This window comes from Camelus bactrianus, chromosome 11 (genome assembly GCF_048773025.1).
Source record: "Camelus bactrianus isolate YW-2024 breed Bactrian camel chromosome 11, ASM4877302v1, whole genome shotgun sequence".
NCBI classification, from domain to species: domain Eukaryota; kingdom Metazoa; phylum Chordata; class Mammalia; order Artiodactyla; family Camelidae; genus Camelus; species Camelus bactrianus.
The window spans coordinates 39,230,037-39,251,715 of record NC_133549.1 but is presented as its reverse complement, the minus strand read 5'-3'; the positions used below and the strand labels follow the sequence as shown (position 1 = coordinate 39,251,715).

General features: G+C 53.8%; 1 protein-coding gene across 5 annotated transcripts in view; it reads right to left on the bottom strand.

Annotated features, from left to right (window-relative positions):
- The window catches only part of SH3PXD2A (SH3 and PX domains 2A), a 230,861-nt gene that overhangs the window by 26,485 nt on the left and 182,697 nt on the right, over nucleotides 1–21,679 (bottom strand). For 4 of the 5 annotated variants that reach the window (XM_074373681.1, XM_074373682.1, XM_074373684.1 and 1 more), the window contains one exon: nucleotides 2,386–2,499. In XM_074373681.1, coding sequence (XP_074229782.1) covers nucleotides 2,386–2,499 — 114 coding nt within the window. Of the gene's footprint in view, nucleotides 1–2,385; nucleotides 2,500–16,932; nucleotides 17,099–17,849; nucleotides 17,889–21,679 lie in introns of those variants that run through there. The other variant, XM_074373685.1, reaches the window with a different exon arrangement.

The window sequence follows — 21,679 nt, the reverse complement described above, 5'->3', positions numbered from 1 at the left end:
GCTTGGCTTCAGGACAAGCACGAACATATGCCAGAATGTCTGATGATAGAGATAAAATTAACAGCCAATTGTCTCTTTTCTTTCCAAAACAATGGAACATGATTTGTTAGGGAAGCTTTGATGGGATGAAGCCTTCCAATTTCTGTCTACAGGGCTCAGGGGAGCTACATGGGATGGCCACAGGTCTGGGGTAGAGGTGGCCAGAGAGAGGACCAGCTTGGGCTGATCTAGCCTCATGGCAGCCAGTGCAGAGACAGGCAGATACAGTACAGCTGCTGGGCCTTGGGTCGGGTATGAGCCCTGAACCCTTCTGTAGAGCCGGGCAGAGATGCCCACAATGGATGATGGAGTTCACAGCTGCCCAGATGTTGCCAGGGGTATTGGCACACAGGTCCTACCAAAGTGTGCGGAGGAACCTACTTTAAGGAGGGTCGTGCGTGCGCACACACGCACCTCAGGATGCAGAATCTGCCCTGGTGCCTGACTTTTACTCCATCGAGGTCAAAATTCTCTACAACCTGCTACCGCTTGTTCTGTGCAAAGTACCCAATCCCTCTTCAAACCAGGCTGGCATCAGTGCCCATGTACCTCTCAGGCGCTCTCCTGCCCAGGATGTGTCCTGGTCCTCCAGCATCTACTCAGTGTCTCTGCTCTGACCATCTGGGCACAGCCTTTCCAGGTGGGGCTCAAATTACACACAGACACACAGACACACACAGACACACACAGACACACACAGACACAGACACACACACACACACACACACTCCTAGAATTGCTTATAAGCAAAATGCTTCACGAAGAGGCATGTGGCATGGTGGGAAGACCACTGGCAGAGGAGGCCGACCAGGGCTCAGAGAATTACGAGGAAGCCTCAGTTCCTGCATCTGGAAACCGGGGTTTGTAACAGAGCCCTCCCTGGGTAACAGTGAGGCATTCATAGCACCAGGCCGGACACTTGGGATTCAGTGAGACCTCAGTATACTCCAGGCATTGTTATTTCTGAAAAGCCCTGGGAAGTCCCTCAGAATGCGGAACTGGGTAGGAAGCAAAGCCTGGTGACTTCGGGGGCTCAGATCCTTCACAGCAGGGGTATGATGGAACCAGAGATGAGACAGGGTGCAGGTTCAGACCCAGGGCTCAGGGAGCCACCAGGAAGGACCAAGCACCTGGGTTGAACACGCAAGCCCTTCATGATGGGGCCTGGTCCCTGGAAACATATCATAAGGCAGACATGCACTGCAGGGGCTGTAGCACTGGTCAAGGGACTGAAATAAGGCATTTACATGGCAGGAAGGGTGGGGCTCCAACTGCCTGCCGAGCAACCGACATTTAGGGGAAGGATGAATAAGGAGCTGGGCTTGGCGGGCTGCTTATTTTGGCCTGGGCAGTGGGGAACGGGGGGGGGGGGGGGGGGGGGGGGGCGAGGAAGGGGCGGGCCTGGAGGTGGCCTGAGCCCCGGGTGGCAGGCGGCGATCTCCTGGCTCTCTGACGTGCCTATTTGGACACTCCCCACTGACCGTTGGGGCAAGCATTCCTGCTGCCAGAATAAAGGAGGCTGAGAAGTCATTAGGAGGAGGCAGCCGGGGAACGCAGTGGCTCAGACTTGCTGGGCTCAGTCAGGCAGCCTGCTCTGGGGAATCCCTAAGTCCATGGACAGGCTGACCAGGCCAGTCCTGGCCGGGGGAGGGGGAAGGAGCAGGCTCTTGGAAATGCAGTGGAAAAAAAATCCAGAAAAACCTCACTAGGCCAGAGCTAATCAGAGAGGCTGATGGTGCAGGGGTCAGAGCCACCTCTGGGTTCCTGCAACACTGAAAAATGACTCACAGACCTGCCCTGGGCCAGGATAACAGGCACCCAGAAGAGAGGCCTCTGAGCAGACTGCACAGCAGAAGTTGTGTGCATGCAGCCCCGTGGGGTCGTCCCTGCCACACAGAGCACAGTGTGGGGTAAGGGAGGCAAAGGTGGATCTCTGTGGAGACCCTCAGAGGAACCCAGGGCTTCTGGGGAAGAGAGAGCTTTAGGGGACTAGCCTTAAGACTGTTCTCCCCAGTCTCTGCCCCCAGATCGCCAAAGCCACACCTAAGGGAATCTCCCCTCTAATTTTCACCCCATGTGGGGCCAGCAAGGACAGATCTGGGATGGGAGGTGAGCTTGTGGGTTGGCCTCCGTGAGATGGGACCCCGAGGGAAGGGGCTGGAACATAACCCAACTCATTTTAGGGTTTCTGGTCGTTTTAAGCAGAAGGGTGGGAAAGCTGCGTCCAGGAGTTGGATTCACTCCTGGGGCCTGGAATGGGGTGGGCATCACTTCCTGGGGACTCAGAGGCTGTCCCCTCCCTGCACCTGCCTCATCACCCACATCCCTTGAACTGCAAGCCCTTACCTTCCCCAGTCTTGGAGGTGTTGATGTCTGAGTCGTCCCGAGTCCCATTCTGGGCCTCCAGGTAGGTGGCAGGGACCCAGCCCTGCTCCTCAGAGGTGCTCACGAACCACCAGCCTGCAGAGGGGCAAGAGAGAATGCAGCCATGAGAGCCCAGCAGATGGCAGAGGTGGGGTGGGGGCCAGGACAGGGAGGGAAGGAGCAGTGAGCAGGAGACGGCACAGAGCCACACAGCCTGGGCACCTGGCAAACGCCTGGCCCACGCCTGGCCTCCTAGAGCCCAGGCTCCTCTCAGAGGAAGAAGAGACCCTCACACTCCCTGAGAAGAGGGCCTGTTGGACCACAATCCACTCATATGAAATGTCTGATGACAAAATTTGAAAATGAAATTGAAACAATGATCTGCCCAACGTGTGAAAGTCACTTGGCAGGAAAGTCCAAGGGAGCTTGGGCCAAACACAGAGACCACATAGGGTCTTTCAAGCGCACTAGGACCTCCAGTCTAACCACGTTCTCTGCTTTCAAAGGCACGTGTGGGTAGAAGCCTCACAGATACCTTCTGATGCTCTCTGCCCTCCTTCCCACCACGGGTCAGTGGTACTTTCACATGGTGTTCCTCACAGCTGCCTCGCAGTGTGTTGACGTTTCAATCACAGTTTAAGTGGGCACTGCACCCTCGAGTGACCCTTGACGGTCACAGCCAAGTGATAACAGCTCACTCATTTTCGTTCCCATTTGTTCACTCATTCATTCATCATTCAAACAAATGTGGAGCAAAGTACTTCAGACTCTGGAGTCTCGGGACGCCAGCTGCCTTCGGTCCCTTCCTAGAAGGCACTCTGCACAGGATCCCATCTCTGCCCCCAAAGCAATTGGGCACCGATTCTCTTTTCTGTCATTGTATGACATTCTGTCATAGTGACATTGTGCATTATTTCAAATTAGGACTGCTTCCTGTCAAGAGACCCCAGGGCTCTTCCATGGGCAGCACTGAGGCCCCGTAACCGCCCATAGCAGTGAGTGGCTGCCTGAGGAGGGGGCACATGGGGGCCTCTGGGTGCTCCCATCTGGGCTTAGCACTGGGAGAGACAGGAGGCTGCCTGGGGGCTGCTGTGACAGCAATGGAGACAGACAGAGGACAGCGGTCCCACCACTGCTCAGGACGTCAGAACCCACGGTCATCACCTAGGTCTTCAACTTTCAACACCCCATGTCACAGGCTTGGGATAGCAAACAGCCTGTGGTCTAGTCCTGAATGCCCATGGCACCCCAGCCTTTCCAGGGAGTTCCACAACACTCTGCTGGTAGCTCTGCAAAGCCCATGAAACGCCATGACATCTGTATAATACCATAATGTTGGATACATGTCCTTAGACATTTGTGAACAACCCACAGAATGTCCAGCACCTAGAGTGACCCCTAACGTAAGCCAGGGACTCTGGGTGATTAGGACGTGTCAGTGCAGCTTCATCAGTTGTAAAAAATGTACCCCTCTGGTGGGGCATGTTGCTGATGGGGGAGGCTGTGCATGTGTCGGGGCAGGGGGTATATGGGAAACCTCTGTACCTTCCACTCAGTTTTGCTGTGAAACTAAAACTGCTCTAAAAAAACCAGTCTTAAAAGGAAAAGAAAAAGTCACAAAGGTCTGGACTTCTGAGGCTCAGCCCTGAGCTGGGTTACTGCCCCTCTGAAACCCAGGGTAGATGCCTTCTTTCCCTCCCTCTGCCGGATTCAGGTCAATTCCCTTGTCCTTCCCCCAAGAGGGGTGGGTGCGGGCCACCCCATGACACCCCCAACCCCTGGCACATTCTGGGCCTACCATGCAGAGGGCCATGGAACGGGCTGCTGGGGGCAGCACCTCCATCCTCTCTGCGGCCTGGGCCACAATGGCGTGGCTGCTCAGGAGGCCGTGGCTGAGAGAACCCAAGGAAGCCAGAAGGCACAGACTTGCAGGGGTCTCTGACTGGGATGTCTTCTCCCCTTCTCCAGACACTGAGGGAACACTCTCAGGAACCCCAACAGTCCCTGCCAAGAGGCCCCAGCCCTGTCTTCCATAGAGCCTGACTGGAGCTTATGGAACAGGGCTCCGCATCTCACAGAGGTCCCTGCCCTGTGGCTCTGCTTCCTTGATCACAAGGGTGGTCACATCTGGCCATCATGTTCTGACAGGTCTGTCATCTCCCTGGACACTGTAATGGCTCAGGGTCTTTTCCAGGAACGGACATGGGTGCTTTGGAGATCTGAACCCTAAGTCCCACATTAACAAGGAGTTGCAGGGGTATGTGGGAACAGACATCCTGAGAGAGTTAAGTCAATAAAACAAAGTCAAGAGATGGAGGAAGTCAGTCCTTATTAACATCATTTGACTCTACGGTGCAGGTGTGCCTAAAGCTAGGCCACCTTGTTGGACTTCCGAATTATAGCCAACCAGTGACCTTGCTGAGTTGTTTAACTCAGCCAGAGCGGGTTTCAGTCACTTGCTAACACCATCCCTACCCAGCAATCGAGGTTCATAATCTAAGGTCTGCCATCATGAGTCAAGTCTGGAGAACAAAACCCAAGCCTACTGGGCACCTGCTACCACAGACCGCAGTGAGTCCTCCGAGCCACTCTGGGTAAGTGGTCCCTCCCCAAACTTCCACTCAACAGGATAACCTCTAAGAGCCCCAAAGAGCAGTTACCACACACAATGCCCACCTTGGAGTCACTTTTAGGAGGATCTTGAAGGCTGAGGCTCCCATGTGACTCCCCAGGTCCAGGTCCCAATGCCAAAAGCACACAGGTTTTAGTTCCCACATCCCCTCCAGACCCCTGCCAAACTGACCACCTCAGTTCCACCCCACCCTCAAAGCCAAGCCAAGTCCCAGTAGGTTGACGAAGTGCCCTGAGGCCCGGCCTCAAAGGGGAGCCCTTCTTCCCACGAGATGGTTTCCCCAGGATGGGCCTGGGCTGGGGCCAGGGATCTTGTCATCAGACAAAACAGGGATGTGCCCAGAGGAACAGCGGAGCTTGGATGCATGCGTCTTGTTGAGGATTTGCCAAGATCCCTCTGTGCCTGGCCCCTCCGAGCCTTTTTTTTCTTTTTTTAAACAATAAGAAGTGTCCGCTGCCAACTCCTCCCTCTGAAGTAACCTACTTTTGCTCTCAGTGGGAGCATATTCCCTCCTTTCCCATGTGAGCCCACGGCTTCCTAGGAAAGCAGGCAACTTGAAGCTCCAAGCAGGAGGATGGCTGGGGTGACTGTCTCCTAAACCTTCACTCTACTTCTGGAATCTGGGCTCCAAAGTCATCCTCTGCAGTGGTGAAGGAGGCAAGTCCCTCCATGGGCACCAGGAGGGCTTGTCCAGTCCAAGCTTGTCCGTGTCCTCATCTGTGTGAAGCAGGTCCCACGGCCTGCTGGCCTCTTGTTCTCTCTCTGCATCTGCCCCCATGGCCATCTTGGGAATGTGCCCTACAAATGGACCTTTCTCTTTGGTGCCAAGGACCTCATAATCTCAGGATTTAGCTCTCTTTTCTGCTGATGGCATCATCTCCCCTTCCCACTAACTTCACCCTTCAGTAATCTTTCCATGTACTTTCTGCTCCGTCCCTTCCCCTAGGAGCCAGGGATCTGGGATGGAAGGATAGATCTGGACTTGTCTGTGCAGAGAATCTTCCAGGGGGTAGGGAAGGGCCTTGCACCAGGGTGAGTGGGCAAGGACTTGCTGAGGAGCTGAATGTGTGGCCAAGGTGCCCAACGTGCAGGGGGGCATGACGGTCTGCAACTCACACTGCCTGGGTACCCCTTGGATGTTTCAGGGCTGTCTGAGTCCTTCCCACCACAAAATCTCTGCTGCACCAGAAGTTCTGGGGAGCCTGGGCCACGTTATTGGCTGACTATGATCATCTCACCCCAGGGCAGCAACTTAAGAGTCTGTTTTCCTGCTGCACCCCCAAGACTTGGGGCAGAGACCCTCATCATCCTCCTGGCATGGCTTTGTGGCCCTACCAGCCTTCCACTCCAGCCCTGACACATGCAGAGTTGGGCTGTGTGGCTCCAAGTCTCAGATCCCTCCTGCAGCAGGTCCTGCAGAGAAGAGCTCACTACTTGCTTGGCTGTGGGCACTTCCACAAACCAAAGGTGGACAGGCTCAGTCACTGCCCAGGTGGGCATGGCTGAACCTGGGCAGAGCTGCCCACCCCAGCTCCATGCAGGCCCCCTGGGAGCCCTAGCACAAGTCACATAGTCGGGGCTCTAGGGCAGGCTCCCTGGGCCTGCGCCCACCCACAGCTGCTGACAGGCCTCTCCCAGATGCCAGCAGCTCAGAAGTCGAATGCTGCAACCAGGCTCCTGACCAAAGGCACTGCTGCTCCACCAACGAGCAATTAGAGCCTGAACCGCCCCTGGGTGCAGCCCAGCTGGCCAAGAGGACTCAGGCATCAGCCAGCCCATGGAGCTCCCAGGCTCCCCTCCAGTGCATACCATGTCCTCTTTCCTGCAGAGGCACAGAGCGTGGAGGTGTGGGGGGGTGTCTAGGTGTGGACAAGGCTCTGTATCTTTGAGTACGTGGGAGGTGGGATACATCCATGTACACGTGTGGGTGGGTGCCTGCGCACAAGGAACAGAGGTGTGGCTGTACATGTATCACACATGATGATGATCACGATGAGATGCTCAGGAGAGCACTCGGTGCCAGATGCTAACTTTACACACATTTACTTGATTTAATCTTCAATAATCTTGTGAAATAAGCATTGCTGTCATCATCATCCCCACTTTACAGATGAGGAAACTGAGGCAAAGATCACAATTAGGAAGAGGTAGAGCTGGACTCAAAACCAGGCAGTCTAGCTCTAGGACCCATACTCTTCACAACCACAGAAGTGGATCAGGTACACATTTGCTACATACAGGAGGGTAGAGGTTCCTTGAGAACCTGTGTCCCCAAATATTGGTGCTTCCTCTATGTGCCTGTTTGTGAGTGGGTCTGTCCCTGTCACTGAGTGTTTGCTTTGTGTGTGTACACCATGAGTAGGGATCCAGGCTGTGTGTACTTGAGTCTACAGGCGAGGATCCTCTGGTGGTAGAGAGTAATAATCAGAAGTCTGGGGTCGAAAGACTGAAAATCAGGTCCTGGCTTGCTACTTCCTAGCTGTGTGATCTTGGGGAAACTACCAAATCTTCCTAAGCCTCCGTCTCCCCTCTCTCACATGGCAGTAACTAATGAAGCCTACCTCTCAAGGCTGTGGGAATGAATAGATGAGGCCTAAGCAGCTTAGCTTGGGCCCTAGCAGAGGGCAGAAGCTTTCTCAGCATGGTGGTGGGTGACTGGTATTCTAGGCTAAGAGTCAGCGCCTATGGGTGGCCAGGTGGTGTGTGTACCCCAGAGAGTGTGTCAGGAGGTACTCAATACGGCTTGACGAACTGACTTGGGTGTGAGTGTCGGGGGGCGGTGAGTGTGTGTACACTCACATTTATTGGGATCTACAGAGTTTGGGGGCTGCTATCTTTTGCAACATGGCGAGAAATGGGGCCCAGGGAGATGTCCCTGGGGTTTTCTTCCTAGCCCATCATGTCTCAGGGCCCTCCTCAGCCTGGCTTCTGTCCTTCAGCCCATGCAATTTCCTAGGACAGAGGTCCTTCAGCCTCCACTCTTGTCCTGCCTCCTCCAGGAAGCCCTCACTGACTGATCCCCAAATCCCATTAGTGTCCAAAGCATCCCCTCTGACCCACAATTCACAGCATTTTATGCACTCTGAGAATAAGTCTCATTGAGACTATAAGTATCTTGTCTATTTTGTCTCTAGGGCAGAGCTGAGCTTGCAGCAAACAGATCAGCAGATGAGGAAACTGAGGTCCAGAGCCTAAAACCTGACTCTGAATCCCATCTCTGCCATGTCCATGCTCTGTGGCCTCAGGAAAGTACATTAACCTTTCTGAGCCTTGGTTTCTTCATCTGCAAAATGGTAAGACTACCATCTACTTTACAGGTTAGTGTGAGGATTGGATAAGATAAAGAGCAACACATGGGGCCTGGCAGACAGCAGGTGCCCACTAACTGGAAGCTATGAGGTTTACTGAATGAAGGACTAAAAGCTACAGGATTTGGGAGGCAAGGTGGCCAGCACTCATGGAGGCCCAGGGGCCAGCCTGAGCCACCTCTTATATTTCCCCAGGAAGATGGATCTAAACTCCAAGCTAGCCTCTCTCTTTCATCCTCCTAGCCTCTGTTCTTGGGAAAGGAAATTCATCAAGGTTTTGCTAAAGGACTTAACCTTGGACTGATGAAGTGGCCACATCTGTGCCCAGATAGGGAGCAGCTGTTCCTCTGCTGGCTGCCTGACCCAGCTTTTGCCCAAGAAGTCAATCCTGGTTCCGAGGCAGAAAGGGAGCAGGCCCTTTTCAGGGGTTACAGAGAACTTAATGGAACAGGAGATGGTGGGGAACCCCCAAGGGGCCTGGGCTGGCTGGGGAGCCCCTAAGCACACTCCCGTGCCCCAGCCTGGCAGCCATGCTCTACCAGCACCTGCCGGGCCTCTGCTCAGGTAGGACTTCCCAGCTGGAGTGCCTTATGCTGAGATGCCTTTTGCTTATGATGAGATGAGGGGCACGTCCACTCCTTTGAATGGGAAACTGCATTCTGATGTCAAGGAACCCTGAGAGAAAAACCCTCGAACACTGGACGTGCAGGAGAAGCCTTCCTTCTGCGGTCTCTAAGCCCCAGGCTGGGGAAGTTGTCTGCAAGAATCCCGAAATGGCCAAGCCCCTGAGAGCCGCCTCGTCTCGGTCTTTCCCTCTGTGAGTCCCACATGTCCACAGTGCCAGAGAAGACCAGAATTCAACCAGGCTGGCTGACAGGCCAGGGCTCAGCCCTCTGCAGGAGGCAAAGAACAGCAATGTCACCTGTCACAGCCGCCAACCCTGCTCAGTGGGCCTCATTAAGAACCCAGTTCACAATGGCCCAGGGCTGAGGGTGGGAGAGGGTGGGAGAAGGTAACACTGGGTGGCAGGCCTGGCCAGCACCTCCAGCTCAGGACAAAGGGACCAGCCATCCCAGGTCAGGCATGGAGACCTGCAGCCCCAAGACAGAAAAGCTCAGGCCCAGAAGCCAGACCCTCCCTCTTTGCAGGTTGAGCATAATCGGGACTTTCCAATGGTGGCACTGGGGAGGATGGAAAGGGTAGAGACAGAAACTGAGAATGAGGCACACAGTGACACACATACACAGAGGGAGTCAGAGATGGAGACAGAGGGAGGGGATGGGAGGACCTGGGCGAGGGGCCAGGAGAGGGGCAGGAGGCCTTAGCCTCTCTAGGAGGGGGCTGGGCCTAGCCAAGGGCGGCAGGAAGTGACGGGCACTCCCAGGCCACTGCTGTCCCCAGGGTGACCAGGCCACAATGGCCTCCTTAATGAGAGTGGATAATGAGCTCATTAGGGCCAGAGGAGGCCAGCTGCACATAATTAGGACGTTAATAAAGGCTTCTGAGGTCACAGCTCAGCCTAGGACAAAACAGCTGGTGGGGGAGGGGGGACCCTGCTCCTTCCTCTCCTCTGAAACTCCCCCTGTCCTTTGAGGTGCTGTCCTTCATGAGGTCTCCCCACCCTCCCCAGCCCAGGATTTTTAGCCCCTCTCCCCAGACAGACCTCAGTTTGGATCGTGGCTTCACCACGTGCTCACTGGGTGACCTGGAAGAGGCCTGACTTCCTCGAGCCTTATCACACCAGGGTAGTATGACCGGCCCACAGGGCTGCCTGGTATCCTACGCTGCACTTGGATTAGTGTCTTGTGGACACATGGTGTCCTCAATAACCAAGTCTTTACTGAGCACCTGGTATGTGCCGGGCCCTGCTCCAGGCACCAGGACCCTGCAGAGAACAACCCACAGCTGGGATGCAGGCTCTCCTTCCCCACCCCACCCCCGTATGGCCCCAAGGATGGGCACAAACACGACCTGAGCACTGCGCTGGGGCCAGCAGGAGGGCCAGGTTGCCTCCCACTAGCCCTAGGCACCCACCCAGAGGATATCGGGCAGGATGAGAGGATCAGGCAGAGTTTGGGAGAACACAGCAGCCTTCAGCTGACCTCCAAGCCTTGCCTTTTCTTTCCCTCCAGGTTCTTCACATGTCTAACACCAGTTACCCCAGAGCCAGCATCTGTGGAGTGCTACTGTCCACCCAGGTCTATGCGAGGGTTTCGGTGTCTGAGCAGAGAAGGGGGTGTCAGAGCTAGGAGAGGCACAGTCCCAGGCCTCAAACACCTGCCTCCATTCTCCAGGTATGCCTTGGCTCAGGCTTTGGCCCTTTTACAAGAGTGCTATGTCCTGGCATTCCCATGTTCTTTCCTTGGTGTGGTTTGGAGAAGAGGATGGAGAATTTATTGGCACCCAATGGCGGATGGTGGAGGCAGTGGTGGGGAGATGCTGAGGAGGAAGGGGGCTGAAGGGGGCCTGGCTCAGCACATGTCACCAGTCCTACCCACCTGGTCACACCACACCTGGCACAAGGCTGAGCCCTAAGAGACTTCTTCTGCCCTGATCCCTGTTCCATGATCTTGGAGCAGATCTGAGGCTTCTATCTGAGACGGACAGAGATGTGGGAAGTGCAGGCTGCCCATAGCATCTGTGCCTTTAAGAACAACGAAAGGCGGCCACCCTGGGCCAGGCCTCCCCTGGTCAGAAGGCTCTGTCACTGCAGCCTCTTGCCAAGACACACTCCAGCTCTCAGCACGTGGCCTCCACAGTCCAAAGCAAACAGGAGAGGATGAGAGGCTCCCCTGGTCCCTCCCAATGTACCCCCCAGCCCCTGCCTTCCTGCCTGACCCATTCTTCTGGTCCCACCTCTGGCACCCAGCCCCCTTCTCTGCTGCCCATGGCCTCCTCTTCCCCCACATGGGGCTCTCAGGCCACCAGGGCCCCAGAAACTTCCCTGGGCGCCTCAGGCCTGAATTCCAAGACCATTAGCACAGGCTGCTACGTCACAGTTTGGAAAGCTCTGTGGAGACCATGGCAAGAAGACAGCAAGAACTGGGCGGCTGCCACCTCTCCCCCAAGCCTGCTCCAGCCTGCCCACTGCACGAGATGAGCCGAAAGCCCAGCCCTGGGTCTGGGCAGGCGGAGGCCATGGGTGAGGTACCCAGGGGAAGGCAGAGGCGGCACATGATACAACAGCAGGTAGAGGAGAATCATGGCTTTAAGCAAAGGCTCCAGAGCCAGGTTGCCTGGGTTTAAAGCCCAGCTCTGCTACTTACAAGCTGCATGATTTTGAGCAGTCACCTCAATTCCCTCATCTGTAAAATGGAGCTACAGTATACCTACATCTCACAGTGCTGGTGGATGAGTTAATCTATGAAAAGCCTTCAGAACAGTACCCGGTTCCTAGCAACGCACACCAAAGAGCTATCACTAAAGTTTAAGTGCAAACCATGGCGAATTTTAAAGAAGGACCTAAGACCTCAATGCCCCACAGTGACTCATGTCACAGCCAGGAAGGAGGCAAGTGGTCTTCAGTGCTGGAGTCTCACGGAGAGAGAGCCTCTTGGTGTCACTGTCACTTGGCCTCGACCTTAGAAGGTCTCTACTGAAGGTCTAGTTCTGTGTCTGGCAAACGGGTATTTTCTAACTTGACTGTAAAGGGTGCAAATGGTGGGTGGGACGTGGCTCTGCAGGGCCAGTGAGGCATTCAAAGACGGAGGGAGGGGCGGCAGAGAGAAAAACAGAGAACAGAGGTGTGAACCTCTCAGAATCACGTCAGGAAGGTTAAAGTCTCACAAGTGGATCCCTGAAAGAACACTCAGCCTTACAAAAGTGCATTTCCCCTCAAGTTCCAGGCAAGAGGGAGAGTAAGAAGGAAGGGAGATGAAAGAGACTGAGCCAGGGTGCGGACGGCGGACTCTCGGGGGAAGGGGGCCTGTCTGAGGCTCAGCGGTTCCTCTCAGGAGTCAGGGGCTCACGCTGGAAGGCTGACCTGGAGGGGTGGGCAAGTGGCCCCAAGGGGATGAGGACGGAGGCGGCGTGGATTGGCTGCCCTCCGTGAGCTCTCATCAGCTGGCTGTGAGAAAAGGCCAGAGCACTTGACAGACAGGCTACCGTGAGCAACCCTGGAAGATGTGGAGGGGGGAGGGGGGCCAGAGGAGGCAGAACAGACCATGGTCCCAACTTTCAAAGAAGAAGGGGGATCCCAGAATCGAGGTAAGCAACCTCCATGTGGGTCCTGATCAAGGGAAATGTGGGTTCCCAGAGGGGTGGTTGGAGAGCCTGGAAAGTGGTTCTGAGCACAACCAAGGCAGCGCTGAGCAGAGACACAACAGGAAGGAAGTGGGCCAGACCACACAGGATTCTGATAAGACGTGACCCGCTGGCCCGGTGGATCTGGGACATGTCACAACTGAGCCATCTGGACGTTGGGGCTCTCGGGATCCCTCTGGGGGCTGTAGGGCCGCACCAAAGGATTCGCAGCTGATGGCTGGCCACAGAGGTCACATTCAAAGGTGTGATAACTCGCTGGTTACAACCACTGGGAACACGTGTGGTGGGTGTTTTAATCAGTCCTAGGATGAGGACAGGAGATGTGTTGGCCACACTATCTCTGTGGGCAAAAGCTGTGCCAGGATCAGGAGCCAAAAAAAAAAAAAAAGAGATCTGAACAGATGGAATGACAGGTCAAATGTGACAAGATGAAAAGTGATAAATGAAGAGACAAAAGGACGTGGCTTAGGACAGCAATCTTATAATTCACTGTCCATACTCTTTGGAGTATGTGGGGATGCTATTCACAATTATGCCAAAATACTAAGTTCCAACAGAAGTGTCTTGGGCATTTGAGTCGTATGGGTCACCTTACCTGGCAGCGAGGATAGGAAAGGTCCTGGAGTCTGGGAGATTGTAAGCACCTAGACTGGGCAACTCAGCCCAGATGCCTGGCTAAAAAGGAGCAGTGCCAGGACTGGTGCCCAAGTCTGACTCCTCAGTGAGTACAGCATCCAATCAGCTTTCCTTAAAGATGACTCTAGCTGTTCCTACCTTTGCAGAAAGAGGCCAGCCACCTGCACTTTCTATTTGGTTCGCTGAATTTCCATCTGACATCTGAACCGGGAAATCAGTGCCTTCACCTGCTTCTCCTCCATTCCATCAGTGTCCACAAAGCAGACCCTATTCTCAGGAGAATCATGGGTGTGGCTCTCCCCCCTCATCCCCAGAGGGGGCTAACAGGTGGTTTCTTCCCCCATCTCCAGGTAGCCTCCACGAGCCCACACAGCAGGGCAAGGCAGGGACACCCCAGCTGATGGTTTCCTGGCACAAGATCTTACGAGAGGGCTTTGCTGGGAGAGAGTGACTTTGGATCAGCATTTCTAAAGCCTCAGATATTTCCACACCATGGATAATTTTTGCTGTATCCTTGAACTACGTATACTGTGGTTCACATAGTAAATATAAATTTAAAGCAATCCATCTTTTTTAACTTCAAGAAAATAATTTGTTTAGGAAACTTCAGATTGCCATCATGGTAAACACTTAGGATCACCAGCCCCAACCATAAAATTACAGAGAACAAAGCAATGGAGTCAATTTGAGCTGTGGTGTGGCTGAAGAGGGCTGCGCCTGCAGCCCACTTCCTCTTTGTTACAGAGGGAGGTTTATTAGAGAAGGGTCAGAGACAGCTGACCATCGAGCTGAGATAAATCAGACGACTTGGAAGAGAACTGAAACGGGACAAACTTTTTTCACTACATGTTGCAGAAATATTTCATACTGCCTCTCTATACCATCTACAAAAGCATCCCATGTACCATGGTGTTGTGTGGGTGACAGTTTTAGGAAACCAACTTTAGAATGATACTTGCTCATTCAAAAAGGCTGATGAAAGAGGATGAAGTGCCCTCATTAGTGAGAAGAGAATATTAAATGGCATGTACTTAATAGGGTTGTGCAGAGAAATCAAAATGAAGAGTGGGAGCCACCCAGCAATGTGTCTGGTGCCTAATATGTATATACCCAGTCTGGAGAAAAGAGCTGAGGGAACCTTCTGTAGCTGTTGCCACTCATTTGAAATATAAGGGGTTATTCTCATCCTCTTAACTAGTTTACCCCAGTGCCTAATAAGTACACATATACGAGTTTGTGTATCTTTTCCCTTTTCTCTCTTTGCTAAAAATGGAGGCTTCTTGGCTCAAAAATTGAGATGATTTCAAATAAAAGCCTTAGAATGACAACCATCCCCTCCCTTCCAGCTGAGTTCAGCCCCTCTTCAATTGGACCAAAAATAAAACGGGGGCAATTTCAACTTTAAAGACCATGTCCATAAACAAGAGAAACCCAGTCGGCAATTTGTCTAGGGCATTCCTCCCTCCAAACCCTCCTTCTTTAATTTCTGGGGAATTTTAAATAGAGGTCTTGCAAAAACCCGCACCGCCTGACGTCAACAGCTCTCTGACAACGTGGATTCTTCCACGTGGTGTGGGGAGCAGCCACCACGAAGGCTCATGCCTTTCCAGGCTTCTTTCCCAGTTGGAATTTGGGAACCTTTGATGTCACCCTAGGAGACTGTGGGAGAAGGATGGTACCTAGGACTGTCCTGCTTGGGGTCCTGAAGCTGTGTTTCCCAAACATCAGGCATCATAGAGCAGCAAATGCAAAAAACTATCTGACCAGCACCTGTACTAGTGTTTTCTTTAATAAAACCTTAAACGTGTGCTTCAAAAATACATTTTCCTATGTTACGCTGAATGGAAAATCAGCATCCCTTGGCATAATAGAAGATAACTGGAAAAACACATACAATGAAATAACAGTGCTACGGATTTCAGGCTAGATTTTCTCTTGGTCAAACAGCATCAGCAGGTTTCAACAACACAGGAGTCCCAAATGGAAACTTGCCCCAGTGTGAAGTGAAATGACTGAAAGGAAGTAACATTCTCATGATGAGATTCAACGCCATTTAATGCTGGGTCCACCACTCATTTATATGCCCTAATCTCTGGGAAACACTGATCCTGCAGAAGGAGCCCTGGGTTAAGGATATGCAGCCCCCTGATTTAAATCCAAGCCTGGCCACTAGCAAGTTCTGGGGTCTTGTGCAAGCCATATACCCTTCTGAAACATGAAAACAAAGCCCCCTGCCCCACTTACCCCTGGAGAGCTACACTGAGGAAGAGATGGGGGAAAATGTTTTGAGGAGTCTCTGGGTTGTAGGTGGATGGGGACGGGGGGATCCTTATTCCAAGCAAGTAGAGGAAACTGACGGACTCCTAACTTGCCTCCAGATACAGTTTCCCCTCAAACTGGATAGTAGCCCATCTCTGTCTATTAGAGAAAATCAAACAAAATGAGATGCCACTTGACAATCTTCTTACATGGGTTTCAAAATATTATTCTCATTTTATAGATATGGAAATTGAGGAGAAAGATGGTCATATACTGGCTACTCAGTGACAGAGTGGGATCTGAACACAAGCCTTTCATGTGGCCCAGACAGAAACGCTATCTTGCTCTTTTGTGCACACCCAGCAGGGCTCAGACGCCCCCAAATGTGTTTATCTTTCTGATCCATCACTGTGCCCTAGCCTCGTGTTTCAAAGCCACCACCTTTGCAAAGTTCCTGTGACTCCCTGTGAGCTGCCCTTCTGCTCTTGTGCCCTGATGTTCCCCCAGCACTGTGACCTTAGGTTTGGGTTGGCTGTCAACCCAGCTAGACCTAGAGCTCTTTGAGGACAAAGGCCAAATCTTGCTCATCTTGGCATGCTGTCGAGCCCCTGCCTGGCTCAGTGTTTTGGACAAAGAAGGGGCTCAGGGAGCAGCTGTTGAACACAAAATGCAAGGATGGAAGGGCATAAGGCTACCTCCACCTTCCCTGGCTTTTCCACCCACACCACAGTCTCTCCAGCTTCCCTGGGCCTCAGTATCTCTGGGGTCAGCACCGGGCATCTGCTTTACAGCCCCCACCGCCCTGGCCCCAAGGCCGTCTGCCCAGCTAGAATCCAGTGCAGCTCTTCAGCCTCTGGGCAGTGTTCCCTCCTCTAGTCCCCGAACTGGGGGAGGTGCCTCTGACTCAGAGCACCCCCAGCTCACCTGGAGGGCTTTGCCCACAGGAACCTGAGGCTGGGAGACTCTTCTTGCTTGTTGCATAACTTGCCCAAGATCACCCAGTAAGTTAATACCCTCACCAGCAAGCTCTCACAGTCTGTACACCTGATTGGGCCTTTTTCACGTGGGCCTCTCCCCTCACAGGAATGGAAAAGCAAAGCTCAGGGAGGTCCCACAGGCATGAGGGACTAGCCCACGCCCTGGGTGAGGCTCCCTGAAGAATGCACAAAGACGTATTAGCAGCCCCTCCCCAAGCCCATTCAAAGCAGCCTCACAGGCCAGGGCCAGCGAGTCTTATACAGGGAACACAAACAAAGCCCTCCTCCGTGAGCTGGAAGAGGAGCAGCCCCTGAGCTCTGCTGCCCCAGAGGGTGGGCAGGGAAAAAAGCACACAAAAAACAGCTTCCCCCTCCGTGGTGCCTCTGCCCTAGGGAACTGCAGAGGATTAACCAAGAGGCAGCAGAGGGTATGGGGAAGAAGTGAGCAAATTACCTGAACCACTGGGCCTCAGCTTTTTCATCTGTAAAATGGGAAGTCTGTGCTTTGCAGGGCAGTGGTGGTGATTACAGGATAGAAGGTGTCGGCTCACTGTGTGATATACAGGAGGTGCTTCAACAATCCTTTTCTTGTCTTTCCCATAGTTTCTGGTATCAGTCATCTCCAGAAAGCAGAAAATGGGTTTAAGGTGAGGCTGGGATACCCTGGGCCTAGGATGACCAGCCTGGAGCCCCAGCTGGGTTAGTGTGGTTTTGGAGGGTTCTCTCTCTGAGATTCTTCTGCCTCATTTCCTTCTCTTCCTGTCTATCCCGCCTCTGGAAACCATCTCCTCTTCTTAGTTCCTAAGATGTGGTCTAGCACAGATCCTACCCCAACCCAAGGAGAAAAGGCCACACCCAGAGGCTGCCAGGGGCCAAGTGTCTCATTCTAGCCTCATCACAGTTACAGTGATTAGTCAGGCAGTGGTGACTGACACCCATGGGCACCAATCAGGGAGCTCTCCCCACCTCTGCCCTAATCCATCTCTGGTGCCCCCACCCCCACCCCCCAACTTGGAGGGGTCTGTAGAGTCACCACCCTGCCTCACAGCACACTAGCAATTGCAGTGCCTCAGCTGCGTCGGAGCAGGTCAATGCCTGCTTCCCCAGGAGACTGTCAGCTCCATGACATGGGGATCAAATCTTCCCTGCTCATCTCTGGGCCTTGGTGCCTGGCACACAGCAGGAGATAAAGGTTGGGGAGTGAATTGAACACCTGAACTCTAGCCCCCAATTTCATGCTCGCTTAATTGCTTGGTTTGGTTTTCTCCACTCTGAAAGAGAGCCAGCCTTTCAACCCCCTCCCACAGTCAGTAGGAAGATCCTGGTTCCTGATGGCAGAGAGATAGGGAAGGAAGCCAGGAAGTCACTGACCTCACGTGCCCTCCAGACCACCATCTCCTGGCCTCCATGGGGGTCATCCCACCATCACAGGACCCTTGGAGGAGACACACTGTTCTAGAAGTGGTTCTAGGGTGGGCAGGCCTGGATGGAATAAGGTAACAGATATCTGGGGGTCAAGGTGGGCCATGAAGATCTTCCTCCCTTTAAACATGCCTTGGCAGTGACAAGCCCAGCACACCCCAGCTGCGTCCTAGCCCTCAGCCATGGAAGGCTCTAACTTCACTCCCCAGGAAGTGAGAAATATCATCATCAGCTCCTGCTCCCCAACCCTGGTCTGTCCCTTTGCCTACAATGTCCCCATCCCCTCTCTGTCCTGGTCTCTGGATCAGAGTTCACACCCAGCCTGGCTCTGACTTCACCTAGACCCTGGAAGCAGTGGGACAGCCCCATGGGGGCTGAGAGGTGGGGGTGCTAAGGACAGGCTAGAATCTTCCTCCCAGCTGCCACATCAGCGTTGACAAGATGCTCTGGCCCCACCAAAAGTCCAAAAGCTTTTTAAGTTCAAGGAGGCGCGTTTGTGTCAGCTGTGCAGTGAGGTCTGGGACACAGGGCTGGCTTGAAAGCAGAAGAACCAGGTGAAGCCCTCATCAGGGAGACTTCGCGTTAGGACTCCGGGTGCTCCCTCTCCCCGTGCAAAGCCCTGAGGAAGAGGTCAACTTCCTCTCTCTCCTCCAAGGAACAGTCGGCTACAGTCCGGCTCTGTTGGCAAGGAGGTTTAGATGGTCGCCAACCCTGGCTTTTCTCCCATTAACAATGCCAGGGGGAATGCCTCTCAAAGTATCAATACTTCAGGGAGCAGCATTATTTATGCCCAAGTGTGAGACACGTGACCTGATGCTTGCCTAGATAGTGCTGGTGGAGGCAAAGAAAGGAGGACGAGAAGCAGGTCCCCAGGGCTGGTTTGAGGCCAAGAGGGCTGAAAGCCCCATTATTTCATTATCTTTACAGGCTGGTCAGGGTCTGCTCCAATGTGCTAAGCCATTTTCATTGTATCCCCAACCCCACTGTGCTCAGTTCATGACAAACATGTAGAAAATGCTGGCTGAGATAACACAGACAGGTCAGGACACTTGGTTGGCGGGCAAGACAGAGGCAAGGATGCCCCAGGTAGACAAGAAAGATTCGGGGGAAATGGTCTTCTCCAGTTCACCTCATGGAGAAAAAGAGGCAACAAATGGGCTGGACAAACCCCTGCCCCCAAACCAGTGGAAGGGGGTGGAACCCTCCCATGTTGGGCCTTTGGGACCCTGGGCTGGCTTGCATTTTGGCCTCTCTTTAAGTCCCAGAGTGACTGCTTTCACAGATCTTGTTTAACTTGAGAAGGATGAGGGAGGAGGGGTGAGGAAAACTGCATTCTTCCCCATCAAAGCCAAGAGTCCAAAGTAATACTTCTGGTTGTAACTGATCCTGGCCTGTTTGTGATTACTGTCCCTTGCTCGCTCTCTGGTAGAATGGCCCTGGAACCCCACAGCACGGCTGCCGGGGAGAGACACCCTTGCTCACTAGGATAATCTTGTCCTCATCTGACATGACCAAAAATGTCTGCCAGCCTCTCTGCTTTCAGCAGTTCTCCAGGGCAACTCTTCAAAACATTACTTTATTTTAAAAGGGGGGAAAAGCCACCCCCAACCCCTACCACGAAATTCCACAATGCTAATCATATTCCTTCTGTTACCAGCACCATCATGGAAAACAGAGCAGCACCAGCTGTCCCATTGGCTGATGCAAACTGAAGGAGAGAGGGAGGCTCAGGATTGGACAGTCTTCCTCTTTTGCCTACCTCCTCCCTAGGGGAGAACACAAACATGAACACACGAACACACACACACGAACACACACACCCCATTCGCTGCATAGCACAGAAGTGGCTTAGCAAAGCTCAAGACTATTTCTCAGCTGTTCTTGCTCCGGAAATTTAATCTGTGGAACATTTGGCCTCACAAAGCCCATTCCAAAGGTGTCCAGGAGCCCACGGGCCCTGTGATCATCATTACAAACCCAGGGACATTTGCAGCCAGTGACCCATTTGGCTGCTCGAAGTGCTGGCTGAAAGCTGCCAGCATGGTCAGATTCCCCTTGCCTCCTCCCTCTAAGCTGAATACTGGCTTTTTCTCGGAGCCCCAGGGGTTAGAGGGGCTCTTAAGAGTTCTGGAACTATGGAGATGAAAGGCCTGCTTCTTGCCTGGCTTAGTGAAGGCATGATGGTAAGGGGAATGGGGGAGCTTAGTATCTGGAGAGCAGCTGTGGCCGCTGTCTTTGCTCCTAATCACACCTCCATTCTACAGGTGAGGAAAGCTGATGCTCAGGAGGTAGAGCCAGTGGATGGGACTTGCCTGAGATTACCTGGTTAGTGGGTGACTGAGCCTGGAACCTAGACTGACTGAGATCCTCTTATGCAAAGCTTGGCATTCCTCCCACCAGGGCACATGGCCGCTCTGCCCATTGAGAGGACAGCCTGAGCACTGCGCCAAGTGGCAACCCCTTGACCCAATGCCTCGAGCAAGAAGTAGGTGGCTGGAATTGGCAGAAAGCCCCTCTGGGGCACAGGGAGGTCACTTGGCCAAGATGGGGAGGAGCCTGTAGTCAACACCACAGGCAGTGGTGCAGGGCCCAAACCCCAGGCCTTGCTGCCGGTGCATCCTGATCGCAGCAGTTCAAAATCCTGCCGAAAGACGGTGAGCACGCTGAGCAGGCAGAAGTCGGAGAATTATGTGAGGGCGCCGGTCAGAAGTACAGAAAACAAAAGAGAAAAGACAAAGTGTCCAGAAACACAGGGCCTGGAGGCCTAGCCAACCTCAACAGCGATCCCACTACCTTTCCGGCAGGGAGGGAGGAACGTAAGAGGCTGCGGAGGCAGGAGGCAGTGCCTCAGTCTGGCGGGGAGCCCCACAGCCAGTGGGGAGGACAGCCCCACCTCGGCAGCGTTGCTGAAAGGGGGAGTCTGCATTCTAAAGTAGGGGTGTCTGAAAATGGTCTTGCTGTGGGGAGGGTACCTCCCTGAGCCTGTCTGAACACATGGGGTTGGGGAGCATATGCAGGAAGTGCCACTCTGCTCTGCTGTGTCCAGGCTCCAGCTGCTGCACCAGGCTGGGGGGTGCAGGGCATGGAGTAGGCGAGCTGCCTCACCTCCCACCCTCGCCTGGGGGACAGGCTGGGCAGCCAGGGGCAAGATGGTGTGCACCCAGCCCTGGGCGGGCAGTGCGGCCTCAGAGGTGCCGGGAGATGCCAGCACACCTCAGAGAGAGTCACCGCTGCACTAACGGTCCCCAGCCATGCAGCAGCCCTGCCACAAACTCACTGTGGGACACTGGGCAAGTGTCTTCAAGCCTCTGTTCCTCCTGCCTTCAAAGGAAGGGTTCAGGCAGGTGGTCAGAAATGTCTCCCCTAGCTTGTCTCCTTCACCTGACGTTTGAGGCCCTCCAGGCCCTCCAGGCGCCCCTCCGGCCTGTTTATTGCCAGGGGAATGTCTCCCCTGGGGCGGCAATGGCACTTTGCCAGATCCCCCTTATCCGTGCCACCGCCCACACCTCTGCACCTGTCCTTCACTCAGCTTGGAGCACCCTGCTCCTTCAGCTCCTTGTTCAAGGCCCCCTTCTCCAGAACACTTCCCTGACCACCCAACCCAGGCATTGCCCCATCTCTGAACCTGACACTATTCATGAAAGCCCACAGCACCTGGAGCAGACTGTGACTTCAGTTCCCGCCCTGCCGTCCCCGCAGGAATACTGTCTGGCCTCAGTAGCACAGTGTTTTCTGCTGTGCACGTGGTCTGCAGGTAAGAGCCCTAGAAAGTCGTCACC